General features: G+C 52.1%; 1 protein-coding gene across 1 annotated transcript in view; it reads left to right on the forward strand.

The window, feature by feature from the left end:
- NOS2 (nitric oxide synthase 2) overlaps positions 1–16801 on the forward strand; it is a 43413-nt gene that overhangs the window by 11363 nt on the left and 15249 nt on the right. Inside the window, 9 exon segments of the mRNA XM_029927778.1 lie at positions 3198–3282; positions 4012–4134; positions 5628–5776; positions 9364–9526; positions 10721–10812; positions 11724–11865; positions 11957–12096; positions 13458–13632; positions 13727–13828. Of these exon segments, the coding sequence (XP_029783638.1) occupies positions 3198–3282; positions 4012–4134; positions 5628–5776; positions 9364–9526; positions 10721–10812; positions 11724–11865; positions 11957–12096; positions 13458–13632; positions 13727–13828 (1171 nt within the window).

The following is a 16801-nucleotide window of genomic DNA, read 5'->3' on the forward strand; positions in this document are numbered from 1 at the left end:
CGCCGCAAAGGACACCGGTGAGGATGTCTAGTGGGTTCCTCGTTTAGAACGCAAAAGAGGTTGCGATTCAGTAGCCGCAGACGACCCACGTGCACCCGCAAGAGGCGTCTGTGCGGGCTGGAGTAGGAACTGTGGATGTTTCAGCACTTGGGAACTTTCTAGATGTTTCAGCACTGGGGCTGCTGCACTAGAGCACAGACGTTCTTGTTTTATAAATTAGACCCGTTTCCTAGAGCGTGCCCCCTCCTCCGCCGCCCCTACCCCGTATGTGCAGTGGTGGGCGGTGGGCAGGAGTGGTGACCGCAAGGGAAATCAGGACCACCGTTACCCCAAACAAGCCACACACCGCGGCTCTGACTTCAGCCATCCTGTCACCCTGGGGCTTGTGGATAGTTCTGGATCTAAGCACCACACTCCAGGACTCGGCCCGCTCGTCGCAGGTTCTTAAAGGTCCGCTGCTCCCATGAAGGACCACACAGCATTGAGCATAGCTGCGGGTGTAGCCAAATTGCAAGAGCTTACAGGACTGTAGTAATTTGGCAAAAAGTATCCAGATCCTTCCTGTGCTCCCCTGACTTCTGGTCATCCTGGCTCCCAGCAGCTAGCCCAAAGAAATTAGCTACCTGGGGCAGAAAGGGATTGTGCATAGCTTTGCTTATTCATTTTTCGAATGAAAATAAAACGATATCTAATTATGATGGAATTCACAGTCCAACCTAGGAAAAGTTGGAAAACGGAGATTGCCCATGCTGTCATCACTGTTACTATTACTGGCATTTCCCCCAGGTGTTCTTCTGTGCTTGTACACACACACACACACACACACACACACACACCATCATCACCATCATCATCAGACCTTGTATTCAGTGTGTGGCATAATTTATCATCGAGGAGAAACTAGACGCAACCCAAACATCCAACCACAGGTGATGGGGTCAGCCTGACTGTGTGGACCATCGATGTACTGGATTTTCGGATTGCTTTTGCATATTTGGTGGCAGTAGTTATGAGCAGTGTACAAAGACATTGTTTTTCCACCTCAACGTTTACTTCTCGAATTCTCCAGTCCTGTGGCCACAAGGAAGTGACAGGAAGCAAGAACAAGCTGGGTGGAGGTTGGGGTTAGGGGTGACGGTGAAAGATCAAGAGGAGTAAGGCAGTAAGACCCCACCCTCAAAACATCTTACGACTTAAGGAGCCTTTTGAAGATTGCTCACCCATGGTTTAACCTGTTCTGAATCACAGATTACCCTATTCTGGCTTGACTCTGGTGGGGGCCACCAGTCCGCATGAAAGGTGATGATAGCAGGTCACACGAAAGGCCTGTTGAATCACTTGATTGAAACAGAAGTTGCTTTCTGATCCCGATTTATGTTCTTGTAAAAGGATACCATCTCTTTTATAGTTGTAAATGATGTAACTACTATATAAGGTATGTAGTTGATCATATCATGCTAATTTAAATATGTACTCATTACTTTTCCCAATAATTAAAGTAATACATGCGCACACTTCACATGCCCACATTGCAGATATGTATAAAGTGGAAAATGAGAGACCTTTGTAATACTTTCTAACTTCCTTTCCCCTTGGATGTGTGTGCACACGCATGCCTGCCCCAGAAAATGCCCCGAAGGACATGGAACACGAGCTTTCGTAGTGAAATGTTCCTATGGTGTGATGCCCCCCAGGACGAGGCACAGGTGGGGTATAACGGTTGGGGGTTGCTTGCGTATCAGTGGCCTAGAGAGGGCATGTGCTTTCATTTCTCTGTAGCACTTGCCAGGAGAGGGAACCTGAAATTCCAAACCAGAGGTTTCTTTTCTTCTTTCTTTCTTTCCTTCCTTCCTTCCTTCCTTCCTTCCTTCCTTCCTCTCTCTCTCTCTCTCTCTTTCTTTCTTTCTTTTCTTAAGTTTATTTATTTGGGTTGTGAGACAGCACAAGCAGGGGAGGGGCAGAGAGAGAGGGAGAGAGACAGAATCCCAAGCAGGCTCTGACTGTCAGTGCAGAGCCTGGCTCGGGGCTCGATCTCACAAAGCATGAGATCGTGTGACCTGAGCTGAAATCAAGAGTCAGACGTACAACTGACTGAGCCACCCAGAGTTAACGAGGCAGTGATTTCTGAGTGATTTCAGACTGTTAGGGCTTTTTACTCTTCAAAGGACAAGCAAAGTGCTTTACATCTGCCGTTTCAAAATAAATATAAGCAGTATATTTTTTAAAAGAATCCTTGACTTCCAGATACACCTATTGAGATATTTATGGATAACATGATGCCTGGATTTGCTTTGAAATGATGGCAGAGGCTGAGAGAATAGAGTTAAAAGAAGACCGGTCGTGGGGTGATACTTGCTGAAGTGGGGCTGAACCTGGATGAAGGGCCCATGGGGATTTATTATACCGTCCCTTAGCTTGCATATGCTGAACATTTCCCATAATAAAAATTTAAAATCAGTAACTAAGCCAAGATATATCAAGGGCTTTAAATAAGAAAGCTTAAACAAGTGGGTGGGGAGGGCACCTGGGTAGCTTAGTTGGTTGACCGTCCGACTTCTGCTCAGGTCATGATTTCACAGTTCATGAGTTTGAGTCCCATGTCGGGCTCTGTGCTGACAGCTCAGAGCCTGGAGCCTGCTTTGGATTTGGTCTCCCTCTGTCTCTGCCGCTCCCCTGCTCATGCTCTGTCTCTCTGTCTGTCTCTCTGTCTCTCTCTCTCTCTCTCAAAAATAAACATTAAAAAATTAAAAACAGACAAACAAAAAACAAGTGGGTAATGGGCAGTGCTGCTGGTCAAGGAGGGCAGGCTGGAAGGGACCATTCTCTGTGCACTCAGTCTCATCCCATGTTTGTACTTGGCTTTGGCTGGCGGGGGGCATCTTCCGGAGCTTCTGTGGGTCATCATTTGGGCAGCTAGCTTTAGCTCATCTCCTCTCTCGTCTTTTTGGCTCTGTGGGTGGGTAGGGGTGGGGGCGGCAAGAAAAGAGAAGGGAGGGTGATGCTGGTGGGGAGATGGTTCTGACTGGCCGCCTCCTCCACCACATCCACACGTCTCCCTTGACCGGCAGCCCTGACATGCACTCTACCGTCTGGGCCTCAGTTCCTGCATCCATCAAATGAGGGGCTGGCAGAGGGCACTCCACGATCCCTCTTTGTTCTGAGATGTTCTACCTCATGATGGCTATTTCCTTTCACAGTCTAGTGACTCAGGATGACCCCAAGTATCACAGCCTCAGCAAGCACCGGAATGAGTCCCCCCAGGCCCTCACGGGGACAGTGAAGGTCAGTGAGTCATACGGGTGTGGGAAGCCCCTTCCTCCCTGACGCAGGCAGATGCAGGAGAAGCAGCCTGGTGGAGGCTGGGACCTGGGCAGGGAGTGGGGACCCCCAGGGACACGGGTGGGGGTGAGGAAGTGCCTTGGGTGAGCGGGAGTAGTGGCCCCTAGATGACTTGCCTGCGGGGGCTGACAGGCGGGGATGAGAGGGGGCCATTCAGGGAGCCAGGAGTGGGACACCCCAGCATAAAGCAGGCTCAGCCCCCAGCCTCCAGCCCATAGATCCCATCTTTCCTAAGAGCTTTGGACCTCAGTGTTCCAGAGAAGTGGGCGAGAGCTAGGGGAGATGATGGCTTCCCTTGTCCCAGATGCCTGCTTGGGAGGCAGCGGTACGTGCTTCCTTGCACTGAGATTTCTGTTCTCCGCAGTACTGGCTGTGACCGTAGTCTCCCCGACATCTAACCTTAATCCCTCCTGTTGCAATTCCTCTGCGGGAGCATCTGGCAGGGTCCGGGCGAGGAGAGAAGCCTGGCCAGTGGCCCAGGCACCTGGAGCTCTCAGCGGGCACTGGGCCAGACGGCCACGCTGCTGGGAAAGGAGGAGGGACACGGACCGACATCCTGACCTGTGCGCCCAGTCCTGGTTCCCTACTCCAAGCCCAGAGTAGGGCTCAGGGGAGACCTGTGGGATCCTGGAGGGGGAGCGTTCGTAAATCCCTGGTGTTTCCCCCTCTTAGGCGGTTCCAGAATTCCCGGGGAAGCTGGATGTGCCCCCATCAGCCTGCCCGCGGCACGTGAGGATCAAAAACTGGGGCAGTGGGATGACTTTCCAAGACACACTTCACCACAAGGCCAAAGGGGTGAGCGATCTGGGGTTCAGGGAGGACGATCCTTGTCCCAGGCTTGTGAAGCTGTTAGGGCCCTTCTTAGCTCAAAGGGACATCCCCCGGGGCAAATCAGACAGTCATCTGCTTGGGTACAGGGTGCCTGCAACAGAAACAGTGCTGATCACAAATCACAGAAGTAAGTGATGCCAACTCCCTATTGATCCCGCTAATGGATGATGGATAATTCGGAAGGTGAGATAAAATATTAGAGGAAGAAATTCAGTCTTCCTTAGAGAGACAGTGTAGTATCGGGGGGATTTTTCTTTTTTTTTTCTTTCTCTCTCTGTCTCTCTTTTTTTCATCAAGGAGAACTTTCTAATAGAACTGTCCAAAGCTGAACTGAACTGCATCAGGAGATAGTGAGGTCCCTGTCACTAGAAAGGTTCAAGTGATATTTGATAGGGAGACTGGAGAGGGATTCGAGCATCTAGTGAGTAACTGTGAGTAAGTGTCTTTAAGGCTCAGTCTGCTAAGGGTCTTATTTTAACTAGAGAAAGCATTCTGGGAGTGCCTGGGTGGCTCAGTCGGTTAAGCCTCCGACTTCGGCTCAGGTCAGATCTCACGTTCGTGGATTCGAGCCCCGCGTCAGGCTCTGTGCTGACAGCTGGCTCAGAGCCTGGAGCCTGCTTCCGGTTCTGTGTCTCCTTCTCTCTCTGCCCCTCCCCCTCTCATGCTCTGTCTCTCTCTGTATCAAAAATAAATAAAACATTGAAAAAAAAAGAGTAGGACTTCGGCTCAGGTCATGATCTCACGGTTTGTGAATTGGAGCCCCACTTCGGGCTCTCTGCTGACCGCACAGAGCCCGATTCAGATCCTCTGTCTGCACCCCCCTCCGCCGCCCCTCTCTGGATTGCATGTTCTCTCTCTCAAAAATAAACACTGTATATGTTTATATATATACATTTATGTAAGAATTGTAAAGTGGAAAAGAATTGAAAATTCCAAGACTGTGAAAGCAGAATGATTTTCCATACCTTCCAGAAATTACCACAGTTAACATTCGATGTACTTCTTTCCAGTATCTTTTCCATCCTCTGACTTTAGGATTTCTATACTCTCCTTTCAGTTCATTTTGGCTGAATTCCAATAGGGTGTGCCCAGGGGCCATATCAGCCCCTTTAAGTGATAAGGTATTTGACATGTGCCAGGGATCGAGCTGTTGACTTTGTCCTGAGTCTGAGTCTGGCTGGGGAGCAGAGCCAGAGACTGAGCCCAAGGCGGTGGGAGTAACCCCAGCTCACACCCACTTGGGGGAGCCAGTAGAGGAAAGGAGATGTGAGTGGGGAGAAAGCTGGGTGGACCCCAAGGAGGAGGTGCCACTGGGGTGGAGAGGGGCAGCAGGGAGCTGAAGCAGCTGGACTGGTTGGAAATGGCCAGGAGAGATGGTCCTGAAGGAGGAAGGACTTGTGTTAACACTTCTCCAAGGGGCCAAGCAGCCCCCTCACCACCTGCCTCTCTCTTTCTAGGATCTTGCTTGCAGGTCTAAGTCATGTCTGGGAGCCATCATGAACCCCAAAAGTTTGACCAGAGGACCCAGGGACAAGCCTACCCCCCCAGATGAACTTCTACCTCAAGCTATCGAATTTGTTAACCAGTATTACAGCTCCTTCAAAGAGTAAGTCTCACTTGGGCAGGATCCCTGCCTGCCCCTTCCCCTGAGCTCCTCTGGCTCTAATCATTTGCCTCTGGCCCCAGGCCTTTTTCCTTCCCAGAGTCACAGTGAACTAAAGCATAGTTCTCCCAGGGGAGAGACCCCAGAGTAGGTGCTTACAATCATAAGAAAAAGATGCATCGTTGGGGCACCTGGGTGGCTCAGTCGGTTAAGCATTTGAGTTCAGCTCACGTCATGATCTCGAAGTTCACGGTTTGAGCCTCGCATCAGACTCTGTGCTGACAGCTCAGAGCCTGAAGCCTGCTTCCGATTCTGTGTCTCCCTCTCTCTTTGCCCCTCCCCTGCTCGTGCTCTCTCTCTCTTAAAAAAAAAAAAAAAGAAAAGAAAAAGACACATCACAGTAGTGATTGAAAGTGTGGGTTAGGAACGTACCCGTTTGGATTTGAATCCTGGCTGCCCCGTAACCAACCAGCCCTGTACCCTTGGGAGATCTGTTTACCCACTCTGAGAGTCAATTTCCTCATCAGTGAAAGTGGAGGGGGGCGGGGAATGGAACCTGGCTCAGAAAACTGTTCCAAGGCTTTAAGTAAGTTTGTGCCAAGTCCCCTTTCATTATGGAGTATTTGACATAGAAAGGACTTTCGAGACCACCTGGTCCAACCCACCTCCAGCAGGTGCGACCAGAGAAACCCAGTCCCAGCTAGAATCCATGTCCTCTGGCTCAGACAGAGCAAGTGGTGCTCTTTGCATCGAACTCTGCAGGGTTCTCTAGTCCTGGGTTTCATAAAATATATGAATATTAATTTAGGCCTGCTTATTACTGTAAAATAAAATACACAAAGCGATCCTAAGACAGAATGGCTGAGGGAATGGACTTGCTGTTTTATGGGCTGGGAGGGGAGCGTGGCTGGGAGGGGAGCATGGCTGGGAGGGCATATGCCATGAGGCACTTAGCTGCATGAAGTGAGTCCTAGAAATGCACCTGGGACCCCCATGGTGGAAAGTGTGGTCCCTGGGGATGCTGTGTCCCCTCTACTGTGACCCTACAGTGTCGGAGCTGGAAAGGGCCTTGAGCTTATGAAAAGGGCCCTTATCTTCCAGGGCCGCTGATCCTCAACCCTGGCTATGCATCGAGTCGCCTGGGGACCTTGCAAAGTACTGATGCCAGGGTACCTGGGCCAAGGGCATCCGGATCTCAGGAAGGGTGGAGGAGGAAGACATCTGTGTTTTTTGAAAGCCCCTCCGGCGAGTCTAATAGCTGGATTGAGAAACCTGTTGGGGGTTCCGGCTGCGTGTGCCGTGTAACCACACCTCAGTAAAAGTGCTTTGTGACTAGGAAGTTCAAGATCCTTGGACTGTCAGCTCTGTCAAGGACTAATGAGCCTTCCAGAATCTAGGAATTCTCCTGATGGGCCTCATTGGGCCACTGTATCAACACTAACATTTACTGAGCACTAAGTCTGTTCTGGGCCCTGCCTAAGTGCCTTATAAGTAATGCTCACCCCAACTCTGTGAAATAAGTATCATTATTATGCGCCCCCTTCTACAGACAAGGAAACTGAAGAGCCTGGGTGAAATAATTTGTTTGAAGTTCAATGTTCCGGGAGTCCCACCACTGGGATTTGAACCGAGGCACCTTGGCGCCAGAGCCCCTCCTTTTAACCTATGTTGTAGCCTCCAGCTCTTTGACCTTGAAGGTCCCAGCTTCATGCTGGACCTGGGAGGCCCTGCTGGTGTTGGGAAGACCTCGGGTGGGTGTTAGCCCGCGGGAAGCAACAGGTTTGAGCTCGATGGCCCTTACATACCTGCGTGCCTCTCCCAGAGGGAGGGTCTGTTTCTCCATCACCAGTCCATAGCTTGAGGCAGCTGAGAGGTCCTGGGGGATGTGAAGGACAAACGGCAGTCCATCACCACAATCATATGAGCAGCCCGAGGCACAGACAGCTGGCGAGTTAGGTCTTGCTTGTGAATGAGCAATTGTATAGTTAGAAATGGTAACTTGCCGAATGTTTTGATCAAATCCGCTGGCTGATGCCAAAAGCTCTGCTCTCTACTTCAGAACTCAGGCATCCTTGCCTCTGGAGCGCCTTAGAAATGGGACTGTATGAGAACGGTGATGGAATATCAAACTCAAAGGGGAGCGCATAAAAATGTGAAAAAACCCATCCTTTCTTACGTAGTCCCATCATAAGCCTGCGGAAGGTGCTCCGGGCACAGGTGTCCTGGAGATGGCACCGGTTCCATGCTTGGGTGTGGAGCAGGGAGTCTCTTGAGATGCTGCCTGGGGGGAGGGGGCTTCCCACGTGGCAGCCTTAACCTCACCCGGCAGGTCTGCCAGGAGTGTCCTTGAAGATAAAGAGCCCCAAATGTTTTGTCTTTGAGCTTTTTCTCTAATCAAGCAAGAGTTGTCAAGACCTTTTTCCTCCACAGAAAAGCCATTTTGTTCTGAGCCGTCCACTCTCCTTAATCAGCGGTTCATTCCTTAAATAGCTTTGTTTGGTGCCCTTTCAAATCGTCTTCAGTGTTGATTGGACATCTCAAGGTTGCTCTGTGTGTGTGTGTGTGTGTGTGTGTGTGTGTGTGTGTGTGTGTTTCAAAGCCTTTCTGACTGAATCCCTCCCTGAGAGATAGTTTTGCAGCCTGGGAGGGGAGGGAAGGAACGGTTTAGAAATCTCTCCTGGAATTGCTGGGTGAACAGTGAGGAGGTTGAGAAACCACAGGCTGTAAGGAGCCTGCACTGTTGGACGGGGCTGGGGAGGGCTTCTCCCTGAGCAGCTCCTGGGGCCCGGCAGGCTGAGTCCTGAGCACCCAGCGCATTCCAGGGACGTGTGGGCAGGCCCCCAGCATCTCTGCGTTTGCAGTTCCCCCCTGGGGTGGAGGGTGGAAGGTTAAGGGCCCGGGCTTGGCATCAGGGCAATTTGTGTTTGAGTCCTGACTTTGCCCTTTATCACACTTCCGTTTCTGGGCTGGCGCTTAACCCGCTAGAGCCTTTATACCCCACACGTATGAAATGGACACAAAAATGCCTCTCCCAGAGACTCAGTGAGACCCCAACTGTGTGTGGCTTCGCCCAGTGCCTGGCTCATAACGGGAACCCGGCACACGGGAGCTGCTGCCATAAGGGCTGCTCCTCTCCCGATTTTGGGATGCGGCCGAGAGGCAGGGTGCGGCTGCGGCTACTTCCGCTCTTAGAAGCGTTGAGAAGGGTTTTGCGCTCCTGGCTGAGGCTTGCCAAGCTGACATGAGTGTAACTGGAGAAAAAGTGCCTGGAAACAGCAAGGGTGCCCTCAGAATCAGGACCAGCTACGAAACTGGCAGGGCGCAGTGGAGAAGTGAAAACGTGGGCCCGCTGTTCAAAACGATTGAGCATTTCAAGCCTGTGACAGCAGAGCGCTAAGCCGAGCACGGGGCCCTTCCAAGCTGCGGGCTGGGGTCGCACACCCTGAAACCAGCCCCGGAGGGGACAGCCTCTCTTGAGGGATATCTTGCCCTCCTGGTATCCTAGTTCAGTTGCTGCTTCTGTGGCTGGAATTAATCTCCATCTAAGGCCATCTCATTGTTGATCTTCCTGATGTCTTCCTGTCCCCCAGGGCAAAAATAGAGGAACATCTGGCCAGGGTGGAAGCAGTAACAAGGGAGATAGAAACAACAGGAACCTATCAGCTGACCGGAGATGAACTCATCTTCGCCACCAAGCAGGCCTGGCGCAACGCCCCCCGCTGCATCGGGCGGATCCAGTGGTCCAACCTGCAGGTGCGTGTCCTTAGGCCCGAGCGGAGACGACCTGGGCGGCGAGCAGGCCCCCAGCTGATGGCTCTGAAGAGGGGGGGCCCCCACTCCGAAGCCGGGGCCCTGGTTTTCTCTTCACATTTGCAAATGTGAGATGGGGACTCACAGGGCTCCCCCTCGAAGTCTAGAATGTGGTTTCAGCCCAGGATTTCTAGCTGGCCTTTCCTCACACAGATGTAAAACCAATGGCCTTGCTCTTAATACTGTTGGGGCCCGGGTGCCGCAACAGAATGGTTGACCTTGGCTCCTAGAAAACATTTTGTTTCTCCTAGCCTCATAGGCATCTTTATATGGGGATGGGGCGGATCATTTATTGCTGGATAATATAGAAAGTGTTTGGACAGAAATTGATGAGAAACACCAGTGAAACCAACGCTGGCTGAAATAAAATGTGCTGAGGTCCCTGTGAAAAATATGCTGATATTAGGGCCCCCGGGTGGCTCAGTCAGTTGATTGTCCGACTCTTGATTTCAGCTCAGGATCTCATGGTTCATGGATCAAGCCCCATGTTGGGCTTCGTGCTGACAGTGCAGAGCCTGCTTGAGATGCTCTTTCTCCCTCTTTTGCTGCCCCTCTCCCACTCATGCTCGCTATCTCTATCTCAAAATAAATAAAACTTAATAAAATGTGCTGATGTTATCAAGGCGCTAGGCTAGGGCTGTGGGAATCCTGATTCCTGTGCTCAAAAGTCACGCTTTCTTGTGATTTGGGTTTTGGTAGGGTCTTCCACGTGGGAAGGGGTTGCCTGGGCTGTCTCAGCATGCGGCAGCCCTGAGAGGAGAGGTGTCAGTGCAGAGAGGAGAACGTTCTCGTCTTGGTGTTTGGAGTGGTGGGGGTTTTGGACCATTCCGTCCCTTCCCTTGTTAACTTAGCTTCTGATCAGGGGTCCCTGAGTGGCTCCGTCAGTTAAAGGTCCAACTTCAGCTCAAGTCATGATCTCACAGTTTGTGAGTTCGAGCCCCGCATCTGTGCTGACAGCTGGAGCCTGGAGCCTGCTTCAGATTCTGTGTCTCCCTCTCTCTCTGCCCCTCCCCCGCTCACACTCTGTCTCTTTCAAAATTAAAATAAATACATTAAAAAAAAAACACTTAGCTTCTGATCAACCCTGAGGCCTCTGTCCTCAGTTTTTGATGGCATGGGCTGGGGGGCTCTGCACAGGTCTTTGATGCCCGGAGCTGTTCCACTGCCCAGGAGATGTTCGAGCACATCTGCAGACACGTGCGCTACGCCACCAACAACGGTAACATCAGGTGGGTGCACCTTTGCCAGGGGTACGGCCAAGGCTCACCCTGCCCCTAAGTCTGAGCCAAAGGATGCTGATGGGTTTCTGGGAGGTGTCTCTGGCTCCAGGAGAAACCCGGGAGAGAGAGAAAGGAGACTCAGGCTTCTTTGGGAAAGGAGCCTACCCCTCCCCCCACTAGCCCATGACCTTGATTTCCTTCTGACTTAGAAGCATTTGAAGGGAATGGAGGAATCTTTAAGAAGCAACTTCTTACTGCTTGGTCAGGCTTACCGTGCTTTAGAAGGGATGAGAGGTTGGCTTGCAGCTCAAGGCTCTAGGGTGTTGGTCTTCTTAGAGCCAGGAACCACTTTCCATCAGGAGCCCTTCCTTTCCCCCTTATCTTTTCCTGTCCCCAACCAAAGAGGTCAAGACTACTAGGACTGAACAGTTCATTTGGCCATTCATCCATTTTTCTGTTCCACAAACACTCAGTGCCAACATCACGGGACCCAGTCCATGACCAGACATAGCAGTGGGGTGAGGACAATGGAGAGGTGACTAAGACCCAGGACACTGCCCCAGCCCACTGTGAGCCTGGTCACTAGACAAACAGCCAACCAACCGGGCTGCAAGAGAAACGTGCAGCAAGGGAGAACCTGGGAGAGCTGACCCACCTGAGGGATGGGGGTGCTCCCCCGAGGGGGCGGTCCCTGGATTGGTCTTGAAGGAAGGGGCAGAGCAGGGGGGCGAATCAGCGAGAGGGTGTGTCAGCCAGGGGGGCAGGTTGCACAGGGAAGGTGAGAGGAGTTTGGTTAGGCTGGAGCAGGTGCGAGCTCCGGGGTGCGTGGGGAGCCAGGAGGCAGAGGAACGTCGTGGAGGCTGGCTAGGAGCCCCTACCAAAGCCGCGGGGTAAATAGCGCTGTCTTTGTCCTGGCGAAGGTCGGCCATCACCGTGTTCCCCCAGCGGAGCGATGGCAAGCATGACTTCCGGATCTGGAACGCCCAGCTCATCCGCTATGCTGGCTACCAGATGCCTGATGGCACCATCGTTGGCGACCCTGCCAGCGTGGAGTTCACCCAGGTACAGGGTCCGGCTTTGCTGGCTGACAGAGTGGAGCCAGAGGGGTCGGGGTTCCGGGTGTGTGGACTCACTGGGCCCGTCTTGCCCCCAGCTGTGCATCGACCTGGGCTGGAAGCCCAAGTTCGGCCGCTTCGATGTGGTGCCTCTGGTCCTGCAGGCTGACGGCCGGGACCCCGAGCTCTTCGAAATCCCACCTGACCTTGTGCTCGAGGTGCCCATGGAACATCCCAAGTAAGCAGGCCGAGGGGGATGGGGCTGTATGCTAACATGGATGCTCCATTCTTCTCCTCAGGGAGATCTCAATCCTCAGGGCCCCTCTCACCCCCTAAAGCCCAGCCAACAGCAGCTGGTGCCCAGAAAGGCTGGCTTTCAAGTCATGCCTTGTCGATGCTCATGTAGCAACCGTGGACTTGGGCCTTGGGCCTCAGACTTACGAGGATATGTTGATGAAGGGGAAGCAGAGGCTTAGACAGACAGGGCCCTAAGAACTTGGGAAGCAGTGACCTTGGGACTGAGACCCTCAGAAGGCTCTGATATCCTCCCACTGAGCAGCCCGGACCTCTTGCCTTCCTGCCAACTTTCTTAGCTGGTCCTTAGCTGACTGTGGTGAAAGCATAGGTCAATGGTGACTTTCGGAGCTCGTCTGGTTCAGTCCCTGCTCCAGGCAGCTTTCATCATCACAAAAATGCCTCCCTCTATTTGAGACTCACTATGTAGCAGGTATCGAGCTATATTCTTCTTTTTGGCCCTTGAATATACTGAACTCAGTCCCACCTCAGGGCCTTTGCACTTCCCGCTCCCTCTGCCTGACATGCCTTTTCCTCAGAAAGTTAAAGGATTCATTTCTTCTTGACAAGAGATATTTCCTGAATGTCACCTTCTTGACAATGAGGTATGTCCTGAATGTCAGCGCCTCTGAGAAGCCTATCCTGAATGCTCCATGTAGAGCAGAAACCCTCAGCCTCCATCTACCACATCACCGTGTTTTTATTTTTCTATTTATTTTTCTGTTTCCTTGTATATCATCTAGTCTGGTCTGTAAGCTCTTTGAAATGAGGATCTTGCCTTTCTTGTTCAGCCATAGACCCCTCACACCTGGAAGGGTGCCTGGTACACAGTAGGTGCTCGATTATAAATATTTCTGGAATAAATGAATTCACAAATGAATGATACTGTAATCTTCACAGTAATCCCATGAGTGTGATGCCGTTATCCCTATTTTACTGGTGGGGTTACTGAGGCTCAGAGAGGCTAAATAACACCCCAGGGTCACACAGCTGCTAAGCCGTAAGGCAGAACTTGAACCTGGGCTTCCTTAACTGCTATGTGACATTGGGTTCTCAGTATGTAGCATGATGCCTGTCGCATACTTGTTGCTTTAATACATGTTTGCATGAATGAATGAGTAAATGAATGATACCTACTGTGCCCAGGTCACCTCTCCAGGCTGGACAGACTCAGAGAACAACACTTGGAAAGGAGTTTCCTTAGCTGAGTCTTTTCTGAAGGCTTTTTTGCATGTCGGGGGGTGGGGTGGGGAGGATGGGCAGGAGTATAGGACTCAGTTACGACTCTCTCTGCCTTCCTGCCAGGTATGAGTGGTTCCGTGAGCTGGAGCTGAAGTGGTACGCCCTGCCCGCCGTGGCCAACATGCTGCTCGAGGTGGGTGGCCTGGAGTTCCCAGGATGCCCCTTCAACGGCTGGTACATGGGCACGGAGATCGGGGTCCGGGATTTCTGTGACGTTCAGCGCTACAACATCTTGGAGGTAACAGGGCCCTTCTGGCAGGGCCGACCGCGGAGGTGGGCTTGTGCGGGCGGAGTCCCGGGGACCAACTCGCCCCTCCGCTCTGCCTCTGCAGGAAGTGGGCAGAAGGATGGGCCTGGAGACGCACAAGCTGGCCTCACTCTGGAAGGACCGCGCCGTCGTGGAGATCAATGTCGCTGTGCTCCACAGTTTCCAGGTACGTCGCGTTCTGAGGGTCTGGGGACTCTCTGATTAGGTCACCTCCGGGCATCTGGTGCCTGGTTCTCCCCTGGACAGCGCTGTCCACTTTCTCAGGCCTCAGACCAGCAGCGAGCACCCGGTTTGTGCCAGGCCCCGGGCTAGGCGCGGGACATGCAGAGACAAGGCCTGCTCGGTCCTTGTCAGTTTCAGAGTTTGAGCACTGACTCCGGTTCCCTCCCAATTGCTCAAGGACTTTCCTCCTGAAAATTCTGCCCCCCCCTTCCTTCATATCATCAGTATCTTCATCTCTGCTGGCTCATTCTCAGCAGTGGCCAACAGGTTATAATGGTTCCCATCTCAGAGAAATAACGGACCAGCTGACCAAATAAGTCCCCCCACTGCTACCTTGTTTTCTTGCGTTCCTCTACAGCCAAACCACTGTAAGGTCTCACTGTACCTCCTCATCCTCTAGCCTCTCTGGTGAGTCTTCTATCCTCTGCCACTCTTCCAGTCACTCTGGAATTCTTGCTGTTTTCCAAGCTCACCCGGATGGCTCCTACCTCAGGGCCTTTGCACTTGCTTTCTCCCTGCCTAGAACACTCCTCCCACAACTCATCCCATGGCTGGCTCCTTCCCTTCATCCAGGTGTCTGTTCACTTCCTTGGAGTAGCCTTCCCTGACCACGCCATGTAGATGGCACCCTTCCCACAGCTCCATCTTGTCCCTCTCTCTTCTTCCTTTACCTCTGTCTTTAATTTTCTTCATAATTCTTATTAGTTCCTGACATGAGAGAGTACATCTACTTCTTGCTTTGCTGTTGGGGGCAGGCCTTGCGTCTCTTGTTCACTGCTCTACCTGTAGGGTCTAGAAGAGTGTCTAGCCATGGTAGATACTGAGAAAACTATGTACTTGAACCAGTAAATGAGAGTCCATGTCCCCACGGGCAGGTGCTGCTCTTGCTTCCCTGTATTGAGCGAATGTACCCCTTGGGCCCTGCACAGGTGCGTTCTTGTGTGGGACTGAGCCCTCTGGCCTGTCTGCTCCTCTAGCTCCTATGAACACTCCCCTTCCTTTTGGGAAGGAAGCGGGGAGGGGTGTGTGAAGATGTTACTTTAGAGGCTGAACCCACCTCTGCAAAGCTGGGAGAGACCCTGGGGCCAGACCGATCAGAAGATGGTCAGTCATTCACTCAGCAAAGCATACTGAGCCTTTCGCATGGGTCAGACCTTGGCCTTGGCCAAGGATGTGAGCGGTGAACAAAATAGACAAAACCCTTTCCTTGTGGCCTGGAGAGAGAGTTGACATTAAACAAACATCCAGTAAACAATAACAATCATACAGTTTCCCAGGGCTGGCCACCCTAGAGGCAGGTCAAGCTTGTGCCTGATTGTTCTGAGGGTTGGCGGGGGGCGGTTCTGAGGAGGAACAGGAAGGGCTGGTCCAGCTCAGAAGGACCCCGCTGGCTGAGGACCACACATCCTGACTCCCGGGGACTTTGAGCACAAGCCCTGATGCTGTAGGAGGCAGATATGTCCCAGCAAATCTGCGGATCCTCAACTGTCCCCCGACCACTGCTCACCCCCCTCCCCTCTGCCTGAGTCTCCAGGACTTCCTCGTCACCCCCCTTCAGGATAAACTTCCTCATCCGTACAATGGGGATAAGTAATAGATCCTCCCTCACCACGTTATTGTAAGAATACAGTGAAAACGCACGCACACCGTTCAGCTGTGCTGCGTGGCCCAAAGTGAACATTCTGTAAGCATTCGTTTTATTGTTGTTATTTATTATCACCGTCATCAGCTTCTCAGCTTCAAACGGGCCTGGCGCCCAGGAGTTGCTCGTACATGTGTTAGGATTTTAGAAGGCCTGTCGAGTCCTTTTGGCCTCGACTCAGGCAGTGTCCTTGCCCTCTGGATATGCCCACCCCTCGCCTACTTGTGCCCATCTCTCAAGTCTTGCCTCCTCTTAGACACAGTCTCTGGAGTCCCCTGTTTCTCCTCCAGCCTCCATCTGAGCTACCCGCCTCTGCCCCCCACCAGCACCTGCATTCACCTCCCTCGTGTCTTGTATCAGACCATGTGAAAATTGCCAACCTCCTTCTGCCCTATTAGTGTAATCTAGTACCAAAAAGAGGCCACGGTTTCACCTCTGTAATGCCTGTGCTTTATGCCACTCCTGGCATTAATAGATAGAAATAATAGTAGCAGCTAACAATTATTGCGCACATTCTGTGCTTTACTAGAGTGTGAGCAGGGGAGTGGGGCAGAGGGAGAGAATCTTAAGCCGGCTCCATTCTCAGCTTGCAGCCCAATGCGGGGCTCGATCACACGACCCTGGAATCACGACCTGAGCCGAAACCAAGAGTTGAACGCTCAACCAACTGAGCCACCCAAGTGTCCCTGCTTGTGTTAACTTATTACATCCTTCCAGCAACCTTATGACGTAGACACTGTTACCATCCCCATTTTACAGATGAGGAAACGGGCTTAGTGAGGTTCAGGAGCTAATAGCTCAAGGTCACATGGCTAATAAGAGGCCGAACTTTGAATCATGACATTCAACTAATGTCTCCTGACTGAGTTGCCCCAGACACTAAGGGGTGCGGCTGCCTTTGCTGGATCATTCCAGGAAGGCCCTGACTCCTTGGCTTCTAACTTTAGGATGTGGGACATTGTGCTGACTTGTCTTCCATACGCTACGGTTCCCCCAACACTTTGTCCTCTTCAGAGATGTCTAGTTCCTTTTTGGGTGAGATAGCTTCATCCTCAGGGAAGTGGCTCCTGGAACCTTCTACCAACAAGTGGCAAAAAGACACTAGGGTTGGGTTTGTGTGCATCCAGAGGGAGCCATTTGTGGGGAGCTCGTGAAGGCTTGTAGGCCTGGCCTGAAAAGCTGACACTGTCCCTAGAGGGCCAAGGGGGGACCACTATGTGACCTCTGGGCTGACTCACGACTGTGGTGATTTCTGGGGCTCCTTTGGAGGCTCTG

This window comes from Suricata suricatta, chromosome 17, assembly GCF_006229205.1.
Source record: "Suricata suricatta isolate VVHF042 chromosome 17, meerkat_22Aug2017_6uvM2_HiC, whole genome shotgun sequence".
Taxonomy (NCBI): domain Eukaryota; kingdom Metazoa; phylum Chordata; class Mammalia; order Carnivora; family Herpestidae; genus Suricata; species Suricata suricatta.